General features: G+C 49.5%; 1 protein-coding gene across 3 annotated transcripts in view; it reads left to right on the forward strand.

Moving 5' to 3' along the window:
- Window positions 1-24808, forward strand: part of LOC115092869 (PH and SEC7 domain-containing protein 4-like) — a 138185-nt gene that overhangs the window by 73885 nt on the left and 39492 nt on the right. For all 3 annotated transcript variants that reach the window (XM_029604247.1, XM_029604245.1, XM_029604246.1), the window contains 5 exons: window positions 484-964; window positions 9859-10038; window positions 11442-11522; window positions 14064-14176; window positions 15720-15778. In XM_029604247.1, coding sequence (XP_029460107.1) covers window positions 484-964; window positions 9859-10038; window positions 11442-11522; window positions 14064-14176; window positions 15720-15778 — 914 coding nt within the window. The remainder of the gene's footprint in view (window positions 1-483; window positions 965-9858; window positions 10039-11441; window positions 11523-14063; window positions 14177-15719; window positions 15779-24808) is intronic.

Below are 24808 nucleotides of genomic sequence, written 5' to 3' on the forward strand. Positions count from 1 at the left end.
CTCCAGATTGACTTGGTTGAGGTGGCAACCCTAGTTGAATATATTGCTTGAATATAAAGAGAGACCTTTGGCAGGAGGCTAGACCTGAGAGCACTCAGCTTGAGGTCCTTGGTGTGGCATCCATTTTAAACAATTAGCAGTGTTAGTGACCTCGTAAAGGATGGGACTTTTTTCCCTCCGTCTCTTCCCACTGTATTCTTTGCATTAATGGCCACTATACAACTTTTCAGCCACTATGTAAAGTACCCGCTCACACAACTCTGTTAATCACCTCAGTCCTGACCTGTAGCACCCCCTCTGTCCTGCATTCCAGTTTTGCACCACTGAAACTGGAATCAGGATCCTCTGTGTGACTTGGAATCCACTCCTAAATGCTGCCCTGCACTGAACATCCCAGGCATTTATAATAAGACTGTTTCTTTACGGCTTCCAGATGGCACGTGATATCATTTAGATCTGTCTTATACCTTTTTCTCTTCCCAGTTGTAAAGGAGCCTGACCCCCCAACAGAGAACGGCCTGCTTTTTTCGGAGTCAAATATTTCCTTGGTATCAGCATTGTTATTAGAAGACGGCTACGGTAATAATTCTCCCTCAGAAAGTATCGCAGATCTTCAGGGGGATGTGAGCATCATTACCTCACCTACTCCACAAATTCAGTACCTGCTTAAAACTGAATATATCCCATGGGAAGTATTAAACTGTGAAATGGAATCTCACTGCCCAGGAAGTGCATCCCCTACAAGATTCATTGACTGTGAAGGAGGAAGAGAGGCCGATGCCTCCTCCTGTCTGGAGGAAGAAGAGGGGGAGGAGGAGGAGGAGGAAGGTACAGCCGACTCAACCTTCATGGTGCACAGCATAATAGAGACAGCAGAGAGCGAAGAAGACCTAAGAGAGCCACAGGCATTGCACCTTGAGACAGAACCCAAACCAATGGATGATGATCCCAGACCATCAGAAGGGTGAGTAAGCAGCTCTGCTCTGCCTTATACTGCCAGGTCAGCCGGTGCAAAGGGAGCAGGGGAGTCATTCACTCAAATTAGTGATTTCTATAAAAGCACAGAATCTGACAGCAGGTAAGGATGTGTGAGGCTCATCTGCCCAAATTACTTCCTGTTGCAATGCCACAGGCCCCAGGTGATCCCTCATTTTCCTTGTAATTTATTGTCCAATGGTAGACCCTATCACTGTCTGTACGACTGTGCCCCCTGCACCCCTCCCCTCCCCAAAGTCTCTTTCACTCCTTTACCCCTGTAGGTAGAAGTAAAACCTCTCCTTGCAACACACACACACTGCCATCTCTGATTGGTTACATGGTCCTGTCTGCAACTGCTCGGTTCAAGATCACGCAGCCTCGCCCAAATCCCATCAAATCCCGTACCGGAGAGAAGCTGGGAATGCAGCGAGGGGACTGGACAGTGTAAAACGCTTTGCTTTCCTGTTCAGCGCTGGAGACTTGGCGAGGGCTAGCAAAGTGGCAAATGAGGTCAGATTGGTCCCAGTGACACCTCATTTGTGAGTCAGAGCTTCAGGTCTCTCAGAGGAGAACTAAAATCAAAACAGCTGTAAAGCAACTATTGTGCTTTCTATGCAGTATAGGAGGCACACAAAAGTGTAACAGTTCTAATAGTGATGATCAGTAAAATGAACTTTCTGATAACTGTATGTATTTATATTTTCTATTTGTTACCCACTTTCTCCCAGGATAAGCAGGATAATAGTCCTCACATATGGGTGACATCATCAGATGGAGCCCTGTCATGGGACACTTTTGTCAAAGTTTCTAGAACTTTGACTGGCACACTGAGCATGCCCAGCATGCCACTAACCCTGCATCCAGCAGGGGTCCCCCTTCAGTCTCGGTATTTTCTGATTCCAAAAATGTCAAGCGGCATCCGCCCTAAACAAACACCTCCGCAAGGAAACGTTCAGGATGGTTACCTTGGGCACCATGCTCACTCTCCTTCAAAAGGGAGATTGGCTCTGCTCTCTAGATCTTCAGGAGGCTTATGCCCATATAGCCATATCCCCTCCTCATCGAAAATACCTCAGGTTCATAGTAGGTCAAAAGCATTTCCAATACCAGGTGCTACCATTCGAGCTGGCATCGGCACCCCGAGTAGTTACGAAATGCCTGGCAGTAGTAGCAGCTTACCTAAGACTGCACAGTATTCATGTCTATCTGTATTTAGACGATTGGCTGCTCAGAGGTCCATCCAAGGAGGTAGTACTTCAATCCTTCCGTCTTACCATACAACTGCTACAATCCTTGGGGTTTCTCATAAACTATCCCAAATCACATCTGTCTCTGTCACGCACCCTCTCGTTCATCGGAGCAGATCTAAACACCATTCAAGCCAGAGCGTTCCTCCCAGAAGACCAAGCACAAACACTGTGAGCCTTAGCCAAAGCAGTACAGACTCGCCAAACCACTACAGCTTGTCACCTACTAGCCTTGCTAGGACACATGGCTTCCACAGTTCACGTTACCCCAATGGCTCAACTAGCCATGAGAGTAACACAGTGGACTTTAAAGTCCCAGTGGTCCCAATCAAACCAAGATCTGTCACAGAATGTCCACGTCACCAGCCAGCTTCACCTCTCACTAGCTTGGTGGATGCAAGAGTCCAATCTTCAGATAGGACTAACCTTTCAACCTCCAGATCCTCAGATTACATTGACCACAGATGCATTTAACCTAGGTTAGGGAGCCCATGTCAACGACCTACAAACCCAGGGAACCTGGACCAGGACAGAAGCAAAACACCAGATAAATTTTCTGGAGCTCCGGGCGGTACGGTATGCCCTATTTGCATTTCAGGATTGCCTATCCAACAAGATAATCCTAATTCACACAGACAACCAGGTAGCAATGTGGTATCTCAACAAGCAGGGGGGCACAGGCTCATATCTGCTATGCCAGAAGGCGGCGCAGATCTGGGTCTGGGCTCTCTCCCATTCCATGCTGCTGAGAGCAACCTACCTGGCAGGTGTAGACAATGTGATGGCAGACCGTCTCAGCCAGACCTTTCATCCCCACAAATGGGCCCTAGATCCCACTGTAGCGAATAGAAGTTTCCACCAGTGGGGTCGCCTGCACATAGACCTCTTTGCATCAATTCACAACCACAAAGTAGACCGATTCTACACTGCAGCCGCGAGTCAACACCAATGGATGTCTTCTCCCACTCGTGGAAAACGGGTCTTCTATATGCATACCCTCTTATTCCACTCATCGGCAAGACTTTCATGAAGTTACAAGACCGGGGCACAATGATCCTCATAGCCCCATACTGGCCACGACAAGTTTGGTTTCCCATCCTACGCGACCTCTCAGTCCAACAACCAATTTGCCTGGGCACAGATCCAACTCTAATAACACAGAACAACGGACTGTTGCATCATCTGAACCTCCACTCCCTGTCTCTGATGGCATGGATGTGGAAAGGTTGATTCTACAATCCCTTAACCTTTCTAACGATGGCTTCACGGAAGCCTTCTACTAGAAAGTCTTTTCGTTCAAAATGGAAAAGATTCTCCTTGTGGTGCACGACAAAGGAAATAGATCCTTTTTCCTGCCCCATAGCATGGTTCCTGGACTACCTCTGGCACCTCTCGGAGTCTGGCCTACAAACTTCCTCCATCCCAGTACATATAAGTGCCAAGGCCGCTTACTATAAAGGTGTAGGAGATGCCCCACTTTCGGCGCAACCCCTTGTCGGGCGCTTTATGAGAGGCTTATTCCAGCTGAAGCCTCCACAGCGACCCCCAGTTGCATGCTCAGTGTGCCAGTCAAAGTTCTAGAAACTTTGACAAAAGTGTTCCGTGATAGGGCTCCATCCGATGATGTCACCCATATGTGAGGACTAACATCCTGCTGTCCTGGGAGAACACTTATTACAGGTAAGCAACTCTGTTTTACATCATAAACCTCAAAGCGGGATACTGTAAAACCAAGAAAGCAAATAGAATGCTAGGGATTATTAGGAAAGGAGAATATCATAATGCCTCTGTATCCCTCCATGGTGCGACCTCATTTTGAGTATAGTGTGCAGTTCTGGTCACCATATCTCAAAAAAGATATAGCAAATTAGAAAAGGTACAGAGAAGGGTGACCAAAATGATAAAGGGATGGAACGATTCCCCTATGAAGAAAGGCTAAAGACGTTAGGACTCTTAAGCTTGGAGAAGAGACGGCTGAGGGGGGATATGATAGAAGTCTATAAAATCATGAGAGGTCTAGAACGAGTAAACGTTAATCAGTTATTTACTCTTTCAAAAAGTACAAAGGCAAGGGGACATACAATGAAGTTATACATTTAAAACTACTCAGAGAAAATATTTTTTTTTACTCAATGCATAATTAAGTTCTGGAATTCATTGCCAGAGGATGTGGTGAATGTTATTAGTGTAGCTGGATTTAAAAAAGGTTTGGACAAGTTCTTGGAAGAAAAGTCCATAAACCATTATTAAGGTGGACTTGGGGAAATTCACTGCTTAGCCCTGGGATAAGCAGCATGGATTCTATTTACCTTTTGGGATCCTGCCAGGTACTTGTGACCTGGCAGGATATTGGGCTTGATGGACCTTTGATGTAACACACAGGCCGATACAGTACAGTGCGCTCAGCAGAGCGCACCGCTTAGCACCCGTTTGGCCGTGCGTTTTTGACGCACTCCTATTACTCCTTATACTGTAAGGGGTAATAGTGTGTGGAAAACGTGCGGCCAACCCCGCGAGAACTAATAGCGCTCAATACATGCAGATGCATGTTGATGAGCCTATTAGTTAGTCGTCCAGAAAGTAAAATGTACGGCCAAGCCACACATTTTACTCTCAGAAATTAACGCCCAAGGGCAGGCGTTAACTTAGAAAGCACCGGGAAAAGTGTACAGAAAAGCAGAAAAAACAGGTTTTCTGTACACCCTCCGACTTAATATCCTAGTGATATTAAGTCGGAAGCACCAAAAATTTAAATATAAATAAAAAATCTGCCCACTCAATTTGCCCAACGTCTGTTTTCCGAACCCGTGGCTGTCAGCAGGTTTGACAACCGACGCCGATAAAATTAAGCATCGGACCCGCTGACAGCCGCCGCTTTCGCTAATAAGGAGGCGCTAGGGACGCACTAGTGACCCTAGCGCCTCCTTATTAGCGCGGGCCCTAATTTAAATAGAGAATCGCACGCCCAGGAGAGGTGCCTGGGCACGCGTCGGGAGAGCGGGCGCTCAGCTGGGTGGGCCAGCTCTCCTGCACTTTGTATTGAATTGGCCGGACAGTATGGCAACTTCTTATGTTCTTAAAAAACGCTCTGCATAGCATAAACAGCAGAGCAGGTCACACTCCCAATAGGCTATAAACTATAAAGCTCAACCAGCCCAACCCCTGCCTTACATGCTCAGATCGTACAACCCCCCCAACAATTAGTCCCCCATCCTCCTAGTTTTCAGTTTCCCTCCATGATGGAAGGACACTGGTATAGTAAACCAGTTGCCCTGTTTTAGCAAAGAGCAACACAGGGATTATTTTAATGAAAGTATCACTCTCCCAAGCCCCTCTCCCTGTTATATATTCAAACAGAAAATAATTAACAATCAGAAAGGGATAAAGTAACGGGTTTTCCTGTGATTTTCCGGATTTATTTGTTTATTTTTTTATTTTTATATACCGATGTTCCTGTATAAAATACACATCGCACCGGTTTACATGGAACAGAACTGTCGCCTCTGGGGCGGAGTACGTTGGAACAAGTTGAATACATTGGAACATATTGAGAAGTACTTACAGGGAGACAATTGGACTACAATTAACACATGATTAGCTGAAAAATAACGTACAACTCAAAACATATGTACAGTGGGATAGATGGCACGGAGTCTATAGAGACTATCGATTCGTCTGGAGTTCACAAGGGCTTATTATTCTTAAACAACGTGGGGGGGGAAAATGAGAGGGCTTGTTTCTGGCAGAACACAGCATGACACTGGCCATTGGGGAAATGGAAAAATATCCCCCCCTAAAAGCTGCATGAAATCTGGGGCTGCTGGTTCTGGTTCATTTCTGGTCGGGACTTGCAGAGGGCAGTGTGTGTCAGACTGAAATGGGCAGCGTTTCTCTGAATTTCCTTCAGAGGGGCCTGACATTCCATTTGTTCAGTTTGCTTGCAGCCATGTGCAGCTGGCACATCTGGCACTGGATGCGGGCACTGCAGTGCTGTGCTGGCTGCTGGCCTATGGGTAGATTCACGAGTTATTGGCTCTTCCTCCCTGGGTAGGGGAGAGCGGATCTCTGGAGCAGAGGCTTTCTAAGGTCTGGAAGCCTCTATCCTAGACTATGTTTGCAGGCCGCTGCCCAGGAAATGTCAGTAGCACAGGACCAGTGCTGCCAGGGGCATCGCTGGCCATGGGCAGGCAGGGCTCTCAGACCTATTGGCCAGTGGCCCCCCAGTCTCAAACAGCTGTGCTATTTACTTCTCCAGCCCTTACTCTCCAGGCGGCCTGCGGAGGGGCTGAAAAAAGGAGCAAAGCAATTGTTTGCTTCTCAGCTGTGTCTGCTCTAGACCTAACCCCACCCGGGAGGGGTGAGATAGGAGGACACGTTGCAGGCAGCAGGTGGGGAGAAACAGGAGCAGAGGGGATGAACTAGGGGGCACTCCATGAAGTTAGCATGGGGCACATTTAAAACTAATCGGAGAAAGTTCTTTTTTACTCAATGCACAATTAAACTCTGAAATTTATTGCCAGAGGATGTGGTTAGTGCAGTTAGTGTAGCTGTGTTTAAAAAAGGATTGGATAAGTTCTTGGAGGAGAAGTCCATTACCTGCTATTACTTAAGTTGACTTAGAAAATAGCCACTGCTATTACTAGCAACAGTAACATGGGATAGACTTAGTGTTTGGGTACTTGCCAGGTTCTTATGGCCTGGATTGGCCACTGTTGGAAACAGGATGCTGGGCTTGATGGACCCTTGGTCTGACCCAGTATGGCATGTTCTTATGTTCTTATGTTTCCCATTCTGCAGCGGCTGTGATTGATAGAGAGAGAGAGAGAGAGAGGAGGTGAATGCCTAAAGAGGGTGAGGTGAAGAGGGGGTGAATGCTGAGGATGCGAGAAGGGGATGACATAAGACAGGATAAATGTTGGGGGAGGTAAGGAGAGCCTAATGCTTGGATGGTGGTGTGAGAGCAGATGAATGTTAGGGAGGTGAGGAGGAGATTGAATGCTGGGGGGAGTAAGTGAAAGGGTAGTGACTGCAGTCTCCTCCCCCACCTCACTGAAATCAGCAAGGCAGACTTGGGCTGTGTGCGGTGATGAAAGATAACCAGAGAATAGTGATATGGGGGGGGGGTGCCTGAAAATCATGTGGGAGGAGGGGATGGGAGTGGTGGATTGCGGGGGGCACAATACATGGGAAGGGAATGCGAAACAGCTGGTGGTAATGGAGTGGGAGGGTCTGGGTGAAAGAAAGCCAGAGATGATGTTGGGAGTGAGGGTGAGGCAGAAGTGGCAGTGGAGGCTGTGTGTGTGTGTGAGAGAAAGAGCCAGAGGTGGCGGAGGGAGGAGGAGGGCCAGTTTGACGGGGATTTGGGGGGAGGTGAGAGAGAGTTAGATACAGAGATTGGGAGGAGAAAGGGTTTAAGAGCGAGATAAAGAGGGATGATGGTGTGTAGTGTGTGTGAGAGCAATAAGGGAGCATAAAGAATGGAGAGCCAGAGCGGATATTGGAGGGGAAGGGCGAGTATGTAAGGGGATAGTTGAGGGTGAGAGTGAGATTGATGGTGTGAGGGAGACAAACTGGTAAGGAAGGGAGAAAATGAGAGGAGGTAAGTAAAATGAAATTGTTGAGAAAGGGTGAGAAAGTCAGTGCGGGGATGATGGGACGAGGTGTGAGAGGGAGTCAAATGGAAGGAAATGGAGGGGAGAGTTGGGAAGTGAAGTGTTGGGACAGGGAGAGCTGGAGTGTGAGAGAGGAAGGATAGGAGAGAGGAAGAAAGGCTCAGGATGAGAGGATGAAGTGATGCTGATGTAAGGGAGAGCTTTATAGGCAGAGAAGAGGGAAATGAAGGAAAATTAGATGAAAGGTAAAAATAGATGTCAGGGGATGGAAGGAAGTGACAAAGACAGGAGAGAGAGAAACAATGGAAAGGAGATCCTGGAAAAGGAGTTAGGAGAAGACAGAGGAGGAAATCAGGGGAAAAGAGACGGAGCAATGCAAAAGAAACTCCCACCTAGATAACGAAGGTAGAAAAAAAATGTATTTTCAGGCTAGGGACTGGAATATGTAAAACAGTGATTTAGTATGGCTCCTGGAGCAAACTGGATTCTCTGTAGACTGTGAAGGCTTTTATTAGATCAATGTAAATATTATCCCAAAATGCTCTCTGAAGACCACAAAGGTCCGTTCTTCAGATGTGAATAAAGTCTCTGATGTGATTTCTGAAGAAAAGACCTCTGTGATTTCAAAAGCTCCTGTACAGTATTTTTAGGTAATTCATAAGCTGATCCTGTAAAAGGTTTGGGAATCTGCCTAGAATCCCACGATTCAAATGTGAATGTCAGGGATAAGTTATTGTATTCTCTATGTAAAATGTGTTTTTTGTTATATGCGGAGGGATGGTGGAGGGCTAAATAATTTGGTTCACTAAGAACTGGTGGGAGTCCTGCGATATGAAACTCGCAGCATAACAATGATCGTGTAAGGATCAGCCAGCGCAGTGCACTTAGAGCCGATTTCTTAAATTGCCCCCATCAGGCCAGCAGTATCCCAGTAACACTATTATTATTATCATTATTATTTATTGCACTTTTTTATCCGCAACATTCAGAAAAATTGATCAGTGCAGATTACAGGGAAAACATCCATAAAAGATCACTTAAAACGTACATATTGCATACTAGTGCCTTGTGTCCTTCCAGGATTATTCTCTGGGCCGGGGTGAGAGGGGCGGCTGATCGTAGTTGCTGAATTTAATTATCAGAATCTCAGGTGTGTGGGCCCGAGTCCCAGGGGCTTATGGCTAGCAACGCCTCTGAGTGCCATGCTTCCTTTTCTTGGGTTCCTTCCCCTTTGGTGCTTGGCGGGGTCCCTGGGAGCGGCAGCATCCAGCCCGACGCACCGTGTCTTGCATTTTGCTTGAGGCGTGGGGGGGGGGCAGTCCAGGCCTCGTTCCACACAGACACACACACACACGCTAGGATTACACACTCCCCCCACTGGGGTTTGTGCCGTACTGCAGGGCCCATAATGCTTCGCACCTGCCTTTTTCTGTTCTTACGTACATTTCAGAGAATGACATATTGTTTTCCCTTCTGTGGTGCAGGAATGTGCTGGGAGTTTAGAGATAAGCACTAATTTTAGTATGTCCCTCCTTGGATAGAGCTGGTTGTGAGTGCATCCCTCATGCCATGGGGGTGTGCAACGAATCTGTTTTTTTTCCACAGTTGGAGATAAAAGTCAGGGAAGATGTGGTTTTGGTGTGGTGGAGCGAATTCTTTGCTCTTGTGACGGTTGCAGATGGAAAAGAAATCTGAGCCCATAAGAAAAGGATCTGTGCACCTCCAGTTGCTTGCTGAAAGGGCTTCCCTTGTTGGGTGTTATTGCTATAGCTTCCCGCCTCACTGCAGTTCATGATTCTTGTGAGCTGAGTTAAGCGTGAGGATTTTTAACCGACATGCTGTCTGGGTTTTCATGACTAGCTGGGGCCTGATTCTCTGCACTGTCGTGACGAGAATCCAGTCCCTGACAGGAGGTCCTCAGTGGAGTGCCTTAGGAAAGTTTCTGGAGACACTTGTGGGGCCAGTTCCCCCACTTTTCCTCTTGTGAATAGCTGAACGCCGCCTGGCACTCTCCCTTTCAGCTCTCCCCAGGACTCGCAGGATGCAGAGGACTCGGCTGAGCAGGAGCTGACAGAACGAGGCAGAGCCGCGTTTGCCAACGGGTCCATGCAGGATCGGGAGGCTGCAAAACGATTGGCGGCTCGGCTTTATAACCTGGATGGCTTCAAGAGGTCAGATGTGGCTTCCTATCTGAGGAAAAAGTAAGACTTTTATATTTCTTGGAGATACAGCTAAGGCTCAAGTTTTTTTTTTCCTCTTGCTGGGAGAGATTGAAACTGTAGACGCTGAGAGCTCCCACGCAGCCAGTGCTCCTGCATTATTTCCTACAGCACCTCCTGCTGAGAGAGGCTGGGATTGCAGGAGCTGTGAGCCCCCCCCCCCCCCAGCCCCACACACACACACACACACACATACACACACACACACACACACACACACACACACTCTCCGTGCTCCTGTAATATTCCTTACTGCTTCTCCTGCTGGCAGAGACTGGGACTGCAGGAGCTTTGAGCTTCCCTACAGCCAGTGCTGTTGTACCATCCTTTACAGCGCCTCCTGCTGGTAGAGGCTGGGAATGAAGGCGCGCTGTGCACTTCCACATTCAGTGGTCCTGTACCATTCCTTACAGTGTCTCTTTCTGGGAAAGGCTGGGGCTACTGGTTCTGTGAGCTGCCCAATAGTTAGTGCTCCTGCACAATTCCCTACAGCTCCTCCTGCTGGGAGAGGCTGGGAATGCACGAGCTGGGAGCTCCCCCACACTCTGGGGGCCGATGCAGTAAGCTCAGTGCATGGGTTTACCTGGGGGTTGGGCTTGTGTTCTGGGCTCGCAAGAATAGCATCCGATGCAGTAAGGAGCTTAGTGTTTCCAAAACGTGCATCCTAACCAACGCATACCCAGTAGCGCCCAACACATGTAAATTCCATGTAGATGAAGACATTAACCATTATCCTCCGATGCAGGAAAGGGCTCCCAAAGGCCAGGCACCTGACACACATTTTTTAATGCAGGGAATTTAACTCCGTCTCTGGAGGTGGAGTAAAGTTAACTCGCAGTCAAGGGCTCCTGAGAAACATAGAAAAGATATGGTCCTTTGTGTTGTGATGAGTGTGCCCTCCTCCTTAGTATCATCCTGACTCTTGAATTTACTGCTTGCAGTGGAGAAAAATATATTTGCATTGATTTGATAAAAAAGAAGTCACTTTTCTTATGACCGCACAATTTAGATGCCGCTAGCAATGGGCACCTGATATAACTGGGACTGCAAGAACTGTGAGCTCCTCTCAGCTTGCAGTCTTGCACCTTTCCCCACCACACGCCTGCTGGAGGAGGCTGTAATCCTCCCTCAGGCAGCGTTCCTACATCCCTCCTTGCTGTACTAACAGTATCTCTGAAGTCTACCTGTGCTGTCGAGCAACTCGCAAGGAAGAATCACAGAAAAGCTCCTGTATCTGTGCTTTACTGCTGAAAACCTGGGAGCGTGGACTGTTACTTTCCTACCTGAGTATTGTGGTACTCAAAGTAACATTTCTTACAATGGGACAGAAGTATTTGGCTGGTGCCTTATGTCCGTGCTTTAACTGTTTTTATTGTCGATTACAGCAATGAGTTTAGCCAGATGGTGGCAGAGGAGTACGTCTCATTCTTTGATTTCAGTGGGCACACTCTGGACCAAGCTCTCAGGTAAGCTTTCTTAGCGCGGGCGTGGCATAATGATCCACAACCCGGTACACAGTCACTCCTGAGACATCTCGTACACTCGCCAAAGGTGTAAAGCCTCTTCCTGAACATACCCAGATCAGTCCAGAGAAGTGGGTTGTGTATCCCTACCAGCAGATGGAGTCAGAGAACAAAAACTTTGGGCACTGCCATATATACAAGAGGGCCACCTGCAGTCCTTCAGTATTTCTCTGACTCCAGCAGATGGTAGAGATGCACTCCTGCAGTCTTTCAGTTTTTCAGTTAGATTTATTTCTTTTAGTTGCGGTTGCTTCCTGAGGTGCCGGGCATCCGGGGGAGTGGATATCCCTGTCAGGGTCTCGCCCGCCACGGTTTGGTGTGTGATGGCCAGGGACTGCTGATTACTCACCACCGAGACTGCTGCAGCTGCTCCCTCAACCCTGCAAGAACTTCTCCTGTCTTTCCTCCTAAAGTTTATAAAAAAAAAAAAGTTAAACTCATTGAGAGTCTGAGCGTCTGCTGACTGCCTTCGGTTCTGAGGTAAGGTGCAGGGGGGACCGGGTCCTCTGAGGCCGTTCGGGGAGGCTGTCAGTTTTTTTTCCCCTCAGCTCCCGGGGCTCCGGGTTGCCTTCAGAGGGAAGGGGTGAGTTTCTAGTTTAGACCCGTGTATTTTTCTGTTTCGCCACAGCATGGCTCAGCATTTCGGCCGGGGACAGCCTGCCTTTCAGTTGGCTTTCCGCGGCGCGGCTGCACGCGGTTTTTTTCGGAGCAGATTTTTTCTTCCCGACCTGACTGGAATTTTTTCCCACTTCGCAGCTGCAAGCGTCTTGTGGTAAACGCGGCCTTCTTCTCACCCATGGAACCGCGAGGTGACTTACTCTTCTAAATGGGGCCGCACTCAAAATCACCGGCCTGCCGCGCGTGTGGTACACGTAGTCAGACTCTGGGTGCGGCCTCTTTATGCGCAAATTGTGCTCCGGGGATGGAGGGCTCGTCGGGGCTGGTTGCCCCTTCCCTCAGGGAGGAATCGGGTGCCCTGGGCCTAGAATCACTGGAGGAGGATTCTCCTCTTCTTTTAGCCCTGGTGGGAGAGGACCCTACGGGGGGAGCTGGCGATGTGACTCCAGCCAATTCACCGCAGGGGGAGGGGGACCCGGAGGGGTTTTCCCCGGAATTTGTCCTCCTAATGCACGAAGCCTTCCTTACTCGGAAGCGCTCGGTGGTTTAGACACCCGGACCCCCAGGAGACGTTGTAGAACCACCTGGGAAAAGAAGTCGGGGCGCGGAGCCTGGTCAGCGCTCTACGGATCAGCCTCACCTGAGGGAGGATGGCTTTGCGCATGGTTCCGTCCTTCGTCCCTAAGGTTGTTTCGGCCTTCCACGTAAATCAGACTGTGGCGCTACCAGGGTTTCCACATTGGTCTAGGGACTCTTCTCAGGACAGAGACCTTCATCTTTTGGATGTGCGGGGCACCCTATTGCGTTATCTGGAGATTACCAATGACTTCCGACGTTCCGACCACTTGTTCATTCTCTTTGGTGGTCCAAAGAAAGGGGACAAAGCGTCTAAGGCGACCATATCTCATTGGATTAAAGAAGCCATTTGCTCAGCATACATAGCCCGTGGATGTCAAATTCCTTCAGGTCTCAGAGCTCATTCCACTAGGGCCCAGGCTACTTCTTGGGCAGAGTGTCAACTCCTGTCGCCTCAGGAGCTATGTAGAGCGGCAATGTGGCCTTCTATTCACACTTTCACTAAGCATTATCGATTGGACATCAGGGCTTCTAATGAATTGTCCTTCGGTGAGAGTGTTCTGCGTGCAGGTCTTTCGGGTTCCCGCCCAGTGTAGGGTGGCTTGGGTAATCCCACTTCTCTGGACTGATCTGGGTATGTTCAGGAAATGAAAATTGGCTCTTACCTGCTAATTTTCGTTCCTATAATACCACAGATCAGTCCAGAGGCCCACCCCTTTCTTCAGATTGACTGTATTGGCTAGAGTTTGGCTATTTTTTTTTCACGAAGCTCCTTTTTGCAAAACGGATTGATGGAGCAGTTATTCACAGTTGTTTCGGTTTGGGTTTTTTGTCTGGGGCGAAGTGGTAGTCAGTTCTGTTAGCAAGGGCTTGGGTACAGGACAATACTGAGGGACTGCAGGTGGCACTCTTGTATATATGGCAGTGCTCAAAGTTTTTGTTCTCTGACTCCAACTGCTGGTAGGGATACACACCCCACTTCTCTGGACTGATCTGTGGTACTACAGGAACGAAAATTAGCAGGTAAGAACCAATTTTCATTTCAGAGATATTTCACACACTCACGTGAGACGTACAGCCGCTCTTCAGACATCCCACACTCTCTCTAGGTGCGTACAGCCACTCCTGAGACATTCCAGACATTCACAAGGAGTGTACGGTCACTGACACATTGCACAGATGCTCTTTGGTGCATTTTGCAGTGATGCCTTCAGCAATGATTGTTTACCGGAGACTCTAGAGGTCCGTGGTGAAGGCCCATCTCCTCCCTTGTTTGTCTCTGCCTTCCAGATCGTTCCTGAAGGTGTTTGTCCTGACGGGAGAGACCCAGGAGAGGGAGCGAGTCCTGAAACATTTCTCAGACCGGTTCTACCTTTGCAGTCCTGAGCCATACACCTCTGCAGGTCAGTGAGGGCCAGGGGGTCACGGCTGGGAAGTCTGCACGACGTTAGGCCCAGACCGAACAGGAGGATGCGGCCTTTCCTGACCGTCATGTTCCTTCTGATAGACGCCACTGTTTTCAGAGTAAAGAGGACATGTTTCATTTTTTTTCCCCAGGTGCTTGGGTTTCTGCTTTGCTCTCCTTGTGGCAGGTCACAAAGCCTCAATGAAGCTGGAATACCCAACGCCATACTGTTCAGGGCTTCACTGCTCCACCGCGGGCCCATTTAGGACTCAATAAGGATTTATCCTGTCCCTGCCCCAGCAGTGATGTGCTACCTATTTCCTTTTTATCCATTTGTTTTGGCTGGCAGCTCAATCTGATCCGGCTTCTGCTGGACTGTGGTGCCATGGAGCCTTTAGTAACCGTTACCTGGGGGTTTCCACCACCACCTCCCGCCTAGCCCAGCCATTGCGGTGACGGTCCTCAGCCAGGTGCCTCAGACCACGGCTTCCTCCAGAACCTGCTGCACGTTCGCTCTGAGCCTGGCCGCTGCCGTTGCCTTATGTGCTGGCTGATGCTCCTTCCCCCCAGGACCTGTAAACGCTGACTCCACAGCATTGCCAGGCCTAGCTAAGCCTGGGGAGCAGAAGCCTGGCCCAGGATAGGATGGCCACTGACAGACATTACGTGTTTAAAAGGCCGACCTTCCTCTGCCTCCCCTCCTCTCTGGCAGCGATGCCAAGCTGGCGGCATGGGACGTAGTAAACCACACTTCCAATCTCTACAGCGGCTCCTGCTGAGAGAGGTTGGGACCGCAGGAGCTGTGAGATCCCCTCCGTGTGTGTGTCCTGGTTAGATGGGAAATGTGCAGGCATGGGGAGAAAGCAGCTAAGGGGACAGGGAGCACAGGCTCATCTTGTACCCCTCCTGCCCCAGAGGGCATTCCTGGGCAGCACAGGATCCCTCGCTAGCCAAAAGCTGGAGAGACCTCCCCTCAGCAGCGCTCAGTCACCAGCCGAGGTCGCCATATCTGCTTTCCCTCCCTCCACACCTTCATGGCATGCCTGATATCCCCATGCCACATTGCTAGGTCCAAGCCATGGGGGTCAGCAACCTGGGTTACTATTTTTTTGACTTATCCAGCTAAGCTGCTTTTGAACGTCTACACCCCGCAGTGCCTTAACTTTGACTGTGGTACCTTTCCCTGAACTCCGGAGCTTGAACTGCGGCAAATTCATGAAAAGTGAATTTGCCACATTTCCAAGAGTTTCCAGGCCAGTGACCTGGCAGAAAATCACCAGTGCCCAGGAACCTGGTCCCCAGCTGAATAACTGCATGGTGGCTGCAGAGCTCAGCCCTATGGCTGTTTGTCTCCATTGAGCAGCTGCAGGTCCGCACAGAGAGCTAAAGCAGAGACTGTGCACTCCCATCGCTAAAGGGTTTCTCCAGCCAAAGTGCAGGGGTTTAAAGGCTCAGGCCCTTTTTTTATGGTGAGATTCTCCTTCAGGAGCAACTGGCAAGACTACACCAGTGCTACATTCAGTTTTTCCTTTTTGCTGTAGATGCTGTGCACACTTTGACGTGCGCCCTCCTGCTTCTGAACACCGATCTGCATGGACAGGTAACCCACCCTTCTTCACACTTTTCTCCTAACAGTGCACAAAGACTATGTAGGATTCTTAATTCAGGAAAAGTAATGGGCCAAAAACAACTATCAGGTTCACCGCCCAGATGCCTTGTTTAGATGGCCGTATTGCACATTTAGGGGGTTCTAATGACAGTGGAAGAATAGGTGTGAAATACGCTTTATCCCAAGAAGGGAGGCACAGTCTGATAGATAGGCCAGGAGCTGTGGGACACGAGTCCTAGAGTTCTCACTGTGTGCCATTTCTGCCTTTCCATGTCCTGTGTTATCCAAGGGAGCCTTAGTGATAAGGAGGCTGCGCCACAACATGCAGTGCCAGTGACTGTCTGGAGCCCCTTCCCACCTGCTGCCTCTGGAACGGCAGTGGTTGCAGTGGCACACTCTCTGTTCTGCAGTACGCGTGGGAGGGAGGGCCAGGAATTTAACAAAGCTTTGCTCCATCGTTTTCCCCAATGAACATTCTGAGGAATGTTTGAGAAATTTGCAGCATATTTCACACTAGAGCAGAATTGTGCCAAAAACCTTCCCCAAACTGTTGATCCACTGTAGGCATGAGCTGTTACTGAGTAATGTCTTCTCCACAGTCCCCCCCAGAGGACAGCACTCTATGTAGTTAGTATAAGACTGTTGCGGTGTAGTGGTTTTCTCTGGAGTGCCCTAGAGGATAGCACTATGTATTAGAGATGTGAATCGGAACCAGAATCGGTTCGGATTTCAGTTCCGATTCACACCTCTATAGATGTGAATCGGAACCAGCATCGGTTCGGATTTCAGTTCCGATTCACATCTCTACTATGTATAGTGAAATGCCCTTTCCGGAGCTCCCCAGTGCTATTTTATAGCACTGGGCTGTCACTGTGTTAATGTCTTCCCAGGTTGTTTCTTTTTCAAAATGAGCACGAAGGTGGCAGCCGGCAGAACCTGGGAATCTGCTAAAGCAGGATGGCGCCTGCTGAGTTGGAAGCAGTGCAGGAAAGCAGGGGGCGAGCAGGCCGGGCCCTTGCCAGGGCAGGGCTTGGTTTGGCTGACCTTCAGCCCTTCTGATCGAAAGGAAACCTTTGCTGTGATCCCTTGCTCCTTTTCCCTTCCTGCCTGGGTGGCACCTGCAGTCTCTGTCACACCCAGCTGTGCTGCTAATGACTCATCCCCTCCAGTGTGAAGACCGTGGCACCACAATAGACTGCCCCCCCCCCCTCCTCCCCTTCTCACTGTTCATCCTGTCACAATCTGAAGCAAAGCTGCTACGCAGACCTCCAAATAAAGCCAGGCAGTAGTGTGAGTTTGGTTTCTAAATGTACACAGGGCCGGTGGAAGCACTAGGCAAACTAGGTGACCGCCTAGGGTGCCACAGGGTTGGGGGTGACCCAGCAGCCACCTACTGCTTCCATCAGACCTGCTCAGAATTGTGAAAAAACTTTGTCCCGATTCCCGACACTGGTGGCAGCTGCAGGACCTCCTTCTTCCAGCTCTCAAGAACTGGAAGAAAAAAGGTGTTGTGGGCCCGCGTGGGCAGGAAGAAGAATGCCCAATCATCGTATCTGGAAGGAGTGGCTGGAAGAAAAGACTGAGAGGTTCAATTGCAGCATCACCCGGGCCGCGTGGCAGGAGAGAGGCAGCGATCGGCCGGGCTGCGCGGCTGGAGAGAGGCAGCGATCGGCCGGGCCGCGCGGCTGGAGAGAGGCAGCATATCTGCTGATCAAGGAAGACAGTGGAGGCCTCCTGATGCTGTGGAAGTCCAAGAAGAAAGCTGCTGCTGCCTACATCTAGGAGGAAGAGTAAAAGAAGAGTACATGTGTGTGAGCATGTGTGAGTGCATGTGCATATGAGAGTATATGGGGAGAGAGAGCTGGTGGGGGAAAAAAAGAGTATGTGTTTGTGAGAGAGAGCATGTGAGACAGAGCGAGTGTGTGGGGGAGAGAGAGCATTTGTGTTTGAGAAAGCATTGGGGGGGGAGAATGTGTGTGTGCATGTAGGGGAGAGAGAGCAAGATGTCTATGTGAAAGCATGTGGGGGAGAGTGAGTATGTGTATGAATATGTGTGAGTAAGCGAGTATCTTGTGTTGGAGCGTGTGTATGTGAGAGAGAGGAGAAAGTCGTTGTATTGCAGCCACTGCCTCCTTCCATTAATCCATGACAAGCTCAGACTGAAAATCAAAAGTTCCCAGCTAAGGATTGTGGGATATGTTTTATCCTTATTTTAATTATTGAGTAGGGTTTATGGGTTTACTGTTTTGAAATATTTTATTGTTTGGTAAAGCTTTCAAAATTTGCATGAGTCTTTAATTATTGGATATTCTATTCATCAGCTGTTTTCAAATTATTTTATTAGTATGATTTTACTATTATGATTAATGATTTATATATCTTGATTCTTGATTTTATTGTTTGTTTCATGAGGAATGGTGAAATGTTTGTTTTTCCATTGTTGCACTGTATAGAGTGGCGTGTTGCATTTTACAATTCAGTTTTTGTCTGCCCATTGCTATTTATACTTTATGTGGTTTTATTCTGTGTTTGGTGAGCGTTTGTGTTCTGCATGCAAAGTCTGAGATGAAGCATTCTTAGCATGTGGTTTCTCTGTAGGGATCTGTAGTAGCTTGGCCTGTTCTGTTTTCCTGATAGGAGGTGTGTTGATATTTTAGATTCTGGTGTAATATTTGTGGTATTCTTTTTCATAGGTAGGGTTGCTACTGTTTGAGTGTTGGCAGATAGTACTGTGTTGATATGAGAGGACAGACCATGCCGACACGAAAGATGTTACAATAGGTGTGATGCCATAAGAATTCCAAGTTGCAAAGTTTTCTTGTTGGCATCACATGTTGGCATCACATGTTGGCATGTAACTATCACAACAACGTGTATATTATTTACCTCAATGTTATTTTTATGTAAAATTTGTTGTTATAAATGCATAAAATTGTGTATGGGGGAGGGGAGGGGGCGCCAGGCTGCAGGGTTTGCCTAGGGCGCCTAATACCCTTGCACCGGCCCTGAATGTACAAGCAAGGGATTTCTGTGTTTCTCACAGGACAAGCAGGATGGTTGTCCTCACGAATGGGTGACATCGAGGATGGAGCCCACCACGGAAAACTTCTGTCAAAGTTTAATAGAACTTTGACTGGCCCCTACTGGGCATGCCCAGCAAGGCACTGACCCTGCAGCCAGCAGGGGTCTCCCTTCAGTCTTCTTTTTTCCGCGCAGCAGTTGCCACGCGGTGAAAGGAGCTCTCTAACCACGTTCCTGACAGGAATTTGGAAATTAATTTCCTAAGAAAATTGCCCCTCAGGGGTCTCCCTTCGACAAATTTTTTAGTCATCTTACGGAACCCGGTAAGTTTTTTGCCTTCTTCCATCGACTGCCGTCGAATTTGGCCCTCGAGGCCTGTTGGCACTTACCGATCCCCAGCCTAAATTTTGGCTTCCAGCCATGGCAACGGGGTTCCGTCGTTGTCCGGATTGTACCCGGACTATGTCCATCACAGACCCCCACAGGGTTTGTGTAATGTGTTTGGGTAGTGAGCATGATGTCCTGACTTGCACCAAATGTGCCTTAATGACACCCAAGGGTCTCAAAGCCAGGATGGAGAAGATGGGGCTCCTCTTCCATGCACCCACCCCAACGCCATCGATAGCATCGACGTCATCGGAACCGGCACCGTCGAAGTTGTACCATCATCGTCAACCCTCCGGTGACCGTCCGCCATCGATCGCTTCTCGGCCGTCGACTCCCGTCCCTTCCCCGGATGGGCGAGGGGATCGGAAGGAAAAGCACCGCCATCGACGGCACAAGTCTCGGCCTGTCGAGGATCCACAGCCATCGACCTCTGCTCAAGCCGAGCCACCGACGAAGAAGCCGCGAACAGACCGGACGCCCTCCACGTCTCGTTCGCCGGCATCGAGGAAACCCTCACCCTCTCGGGGTGTGGGGGCCGTGATCCCACCGGTTACGGTGGTCCCTCCGGCCCTGCCTCAGCCTCCCTCTCCCGTCGAGCCGGGTATGGTTACCCCTGGTCTCCGGGCAGAACTGGACCGGCTGGTCCAGGAGGCCATCGAGAAAGCGATGAAGAAATTACAACCTCCATTAGTACCGTCTCCGGCACCGGTTCCAGTGCCGCCCCCGGCACCGACGCCGGCACCGGCTTCGCCACCGAGGAGAGAACCGACCACCGAGCCGTTGATACAAGCGCTAGCACCGCTACTGAGCCGCATGGAGGCACTCATGACGGCCCTTCCATCGGTGATTCCAGTGCCATCGACAACACCACCGTCTCCAACTGGTTTCTCATCGGCAGGAGAAACACCGTTTCGAATTCCCCCTTCCGGGGTAGTTCCATCGGTACCTTCTGGTATATCTCCACCGATTTATCCTTCGGCTCCATCGATTCCGCGCCAGGCACCGATTCCATCGGCAGCACCGAAGCCATCGATGCCATTTCTGGTTCCACCTACCGCACCGATTCCACCTCGGTTTCCATCGATGCCTTCAGAGCCTCAGCCAGGTCCATCAGGGCTACAAGCCCCACATGATCCCTACGATACCTGGGGTGATGATGATGATACCTCTTCTGACACAGATTTGCCTTCGCCACCATCTCCTACAGAGAGTAGAAAAAGATCTCCTCCTGAGGATCTATCTTTCATTAATTTTGTGAAAGAGATGTCAGAAGTTGTACCTTTTCAACTACAATCTGAAGCTGATGACAGACACCAGATGATGGAACTACTTCAATTTCTGGATGCTCCAAAAATCATTGCTTCCATCCCTATACACCAGGTGTTTTTGGATCTGCTCAAGAAAAACTGGGAATCTCCTTCATCGGTATCACCAGTTAACAAGAAAGCTGACTCCACATACCTTGTCCAGTCAGCACCAGGTTTCCAAAAACCTCAACTGGATCATCGCTCTGTTGTGGTTGAGTCCGCGCAGAAGAAGGCCAAGCGTCTTAAGCCGCACTCTTCTACCCCACCTACCAGGGACAACAAGTTCCTGGATAGTGTGGGACGGAAAGTGTATCATGGAGCTATGTTGATTTCACGCATAGCTTCATATCAACTTTACATGACTCAATACAACAGAGCCATCCTTAAGCAGATGCAAGACTATGCTGACACGTTGCCGGACCAATACCAACCGCAGCTTCAAGCCCTTCTTCACAAGGGATTTGAGGCAGGGAAGCACGAGATTAGGACTGCCTACGACATTTTCGATGCTTCCACGAAGGTTTCAGCCACAGCCATCTCAGCCAGACGTTGGGCTTTGTTAAAGTCATCCAACCTTCGCCCAGAGGTCCAAGATCGTCTTGCTGATTTGCCCTGCTTAGGCGACAATTTGTTTGGAGAGCAAATTCAACAGATTGTGGCGGAGTTAAAAGACCACCATGAGACGTTGAAACAACTCTCATCTGTCCCACCTGAGGTGACCTCCAAGCAACCGCAAAAGAAAGACTCTAAGAAGTCGTTCTTTCGACCACGCCGCTACTACCCTCCGTCAACTAGGGCTCGTCCTGCACGGTCCTCTAACAGGCCTCAGCCTCGTCAGCCGAGAAAGCAAAGACCTACTGTAGCCCCACCTCCTGGGCCTGCGGCGGGCCTTTGACTTCCCTGTATTGAGCACATGCCAACTCCCTCTTCCACACATCCCTGTGGGAGGTCGGCTGTACCACTTCTTACCCCGTTGGAAACAGATTACCTCAGATCAGTGGGTGCTAGCAATTATCGCACAGGGTTACCACCTCAACTTCATAACACTTCCGCCAGACTCCCCGCCCCTTCAGGCATGGAGTCTAACCAGCCATTTGACTCAATTACATCAAGAAGTATCCCTTCTTCTACAATCAAATGCTATAGAACCCGTCCCTCCTTGTCAACAAGGGAAAGGATTCTATTCCAGATACTTCCTAATACCAAAGAAATCAGGGGGGTTACGTCCAATTCTGGACCTTCGGGCCCTCAACAAGTATCTGCAAAAAAGAGAAGTTCAAGATGGTAACCCTGGGCGCCTTGCTCCCTCTGTTGCAAAAGGGGGATTGGCTGTGCTCTCTCGACCTCAAGGACGCTTATACCCACATTGCGATAACACAATCTCATCGCAAGTATCTGCGTTTTCTGATAGGCCACGACCATTATCAATACCGAGTACTATCTTTCGGGCTGGCATCTGCTCCACGAGTCTTTACCAAATGTCTCGTAGTAGTAGCAGCATTTCTCAGGAAGGAAGGTGTCCACGTCTACCCCTATCTGGACGATTGGCTAATCAGGGCCTCCACCCCTCAAATTGCGCAATCCTCCCTAAAGTTGACAATTCACACACTCCTCTCCTTAGGGTTTCTTGTCAATTACGAGAAATCTTGCTTGGTCCCATCTCAGACCTTATCCTTCATTGGAGCAGACTTGGACACCTTACAGGCAAAAGCCTACCTTCCACTTCAACGAGTCCAAACTCTCATGTCTCTAGCTCGCCAGCTGCAGTCTCAACACACTGCCACAGCTCGCCAATTCCTCATCCTCCTAGGACACATGGCATCCTCGGTTCAAGTTACTCCCTTGACCCGACTAGCCATGAGAGTAATGCAATGGACTCTGCGACACCAATGGCTTCAAGCTTTCCAGCCTCTGTCCTACATCGTCACAGTTACACAAGCGCTACGCCTGTCTTTAACCTGGTGGACGACTCAAGTCAATCTCCTTCAGGGCTTACCCTTTCTCCTCCCAGATCCACAGGTAATCCTAACCACCGATGCTTCCCACATCGGTTGGGGGGCCCATGTGGACGAATTACAAACCCAAGGGTTGTGGTCGCCAGAGGAAGCCGAACACCAGATAAATTTCTTGGAACTTCGAGCAATTCGCTACGCGCTCAGAACTTTCAAAGATCATCTATCAGATCAGATAATCTTAATCCAGACAGACAACCAAGTGGCCATGTGGTACATAAACAAGCAGGGAGGCACAGGCTCCTTCCTTCTGTGTCAGGAAGCTGCGCAGATTTGGGCAGAAGCCCTCTCCCATTCCATGTACCTCAAGGCCACTTACTTGCCGGGAGTAGACAATGTATTGGCAGACCAGCTGAGCCGTGTCTTCAAGCCACACGAGTGGTCACTCGATCCTCTGGTAGTTACCTCTCTGTTTCACAAGTGGGGTTTTCCCCGCATAGACCTCTTTGCGTCCCCTCAGAACCACAAAGTGGACAATTATTGCTCTCTCATTCGGAGCCAACACTCTCAGCCGAGGGATGCCTTCTCCCTCAAGTGGACGACAGGTCTGCTTTATGCATTCCCTCCACTTCCTCTTCTGTCAAGGACTCTCGTGAAGCTACGCCAGGACAGGGGAACCATGATCCTGATAGCTCCCCACTGGCCACGCCAAGTGTGGTTTCCCATACTCCAGGATCTCTCCATCCGCAGGCACATCCCTCTGGGAACGGATCCGCATCTGCTCACTCAAAACGACGGATGCCTCCTCCATCCCAACCTCCAAGCCTTGTCCCTGACGGCATGGATGTTGAAAGGTTAGTCCTTCAGCCTTTTAACCTTTCGGATTCGGTTTCTCGTGTCCTGATAGCTTCACGAAAGCCCTCCACCAGAAGATCCTATTCATATAAATGGAAAAGGTACACATCATGGTGCACTTCTCAGTCCCTTGATCCCCTTTCCTGTCCAATCTCTAAGTTCTTGGACTATTTATGGCACCTATCAGAATCCGGTCTAAAGACCTCTTCCATTAGGATGCATGTCAGTGCGGTAGCCGCCTTCCATAAAGGTATAGCAGGTGTCCCAATTTCAGTACAACCCCTGGTGACACGCTTTCTTAAAGGCTTGCTCCATCTGAAGCCACCCTTACGTCCTCCGGCCCCATCTTGGGACCTTAATCTGGTTCTTGGTCGTCTAATGAAACCACCTTTCGAACCTCTGCACTCCTGTGAATTGAAGTATCTCACATGGAAAGTATTATTCCTATTGGCTATCACTTCAGCTCGCAGGGTTAGTGAGTTACAGGCCTTAGTCACCTATCCGCCTTACACTAAACTCCTGCAAGACAGGGCGGTGCTCCGCACTCACCCTAAATTTTTACCTAAGGTAGTTTCGGAGTTTCATATCAATCAATCCATCATACTACCTATCTTTTTTCCCAGGCCCCATTCCAACTCTGGGGAACAGACTCTGCATACCCTGGACTGTAAACGAGCTCTAGCGTTTTATGTAGACCGTACAGTTGCTCACAGGAAGAGCACTCAATTATTCGTCTCCTTCCATTCTAACAAGTTGGGACAACCTGTGGGTAAGCAGGCTCTTTCCTCCTGGTTGGCGTACTGCATTTCTTTTTGCTATCAGCAAGCTGGCATTCCTTTTCAAGACCGTGTAAAAGCACACTCTGTGAGGGCCATGGCGACTTCAGTAGCACACCTTCGATCGGTGCCGCTTCCTGACATCTGCAGGGCTGCAACCTGGAGTTCTCTCCATACCTTTGCAGCCCACTATTGTTTGGACAAAGCTGGAAGACAGGACTCCATCTTCGGCCAATCTGTCTTGCGTAACCTTTTTCCAACATGATGTACCAACACCCTTCCACCTTCCCGGTAGGGTGCGGATGCCCTTTCCCAAATTCCACCCCAGTTGTTGTGCCTGTTGCACGTCGTTGGGTGCATTTGGTGCAAGCCAGGACATCCTCAGCTCGGTACTCACCCATTTGTGAGGACAACCATCCTGCTTGTCCTGTGAGAAAGCAAATGTTGCTTACCTGATGTAACAGGTGTTCTCACAGGACAGCAGGATGTTAGTCCTCACGAAACCCGCCCGCCACCCCGCGGTGTTGGGTTCGTTTTAGTTTTTACTTTTTTAGGCACTGCCTGTAGCTTTGAAAATCAGACTGAAGGGAGACCCCTGCTGGCTGCAGGGTCAGTGCCTTGCTGGGCATGCCCAGTAGGGGCCAGTCAAAGTTCTATTAAACTTTGACAGAAGTTTTCCGTGGTGGGCTCCATCCTCGATGTCACCCATTCGTGAGGACTAAC

This window comes from Rhinatrema bivittatum, chromosome 5, assembly GCF_901001135.1.
Source record: "Rhinatrema bivittatum chromosome 5, aRhiBiv1.1, whole genome shotgun sequence".
Lineage (NCBI taxonomy): Eukaryota > Metazoa > Chordata > Amphibia > Gymnophiona > Rhinatrematidae > Rhinatrema > Rhinatrema bivittatum.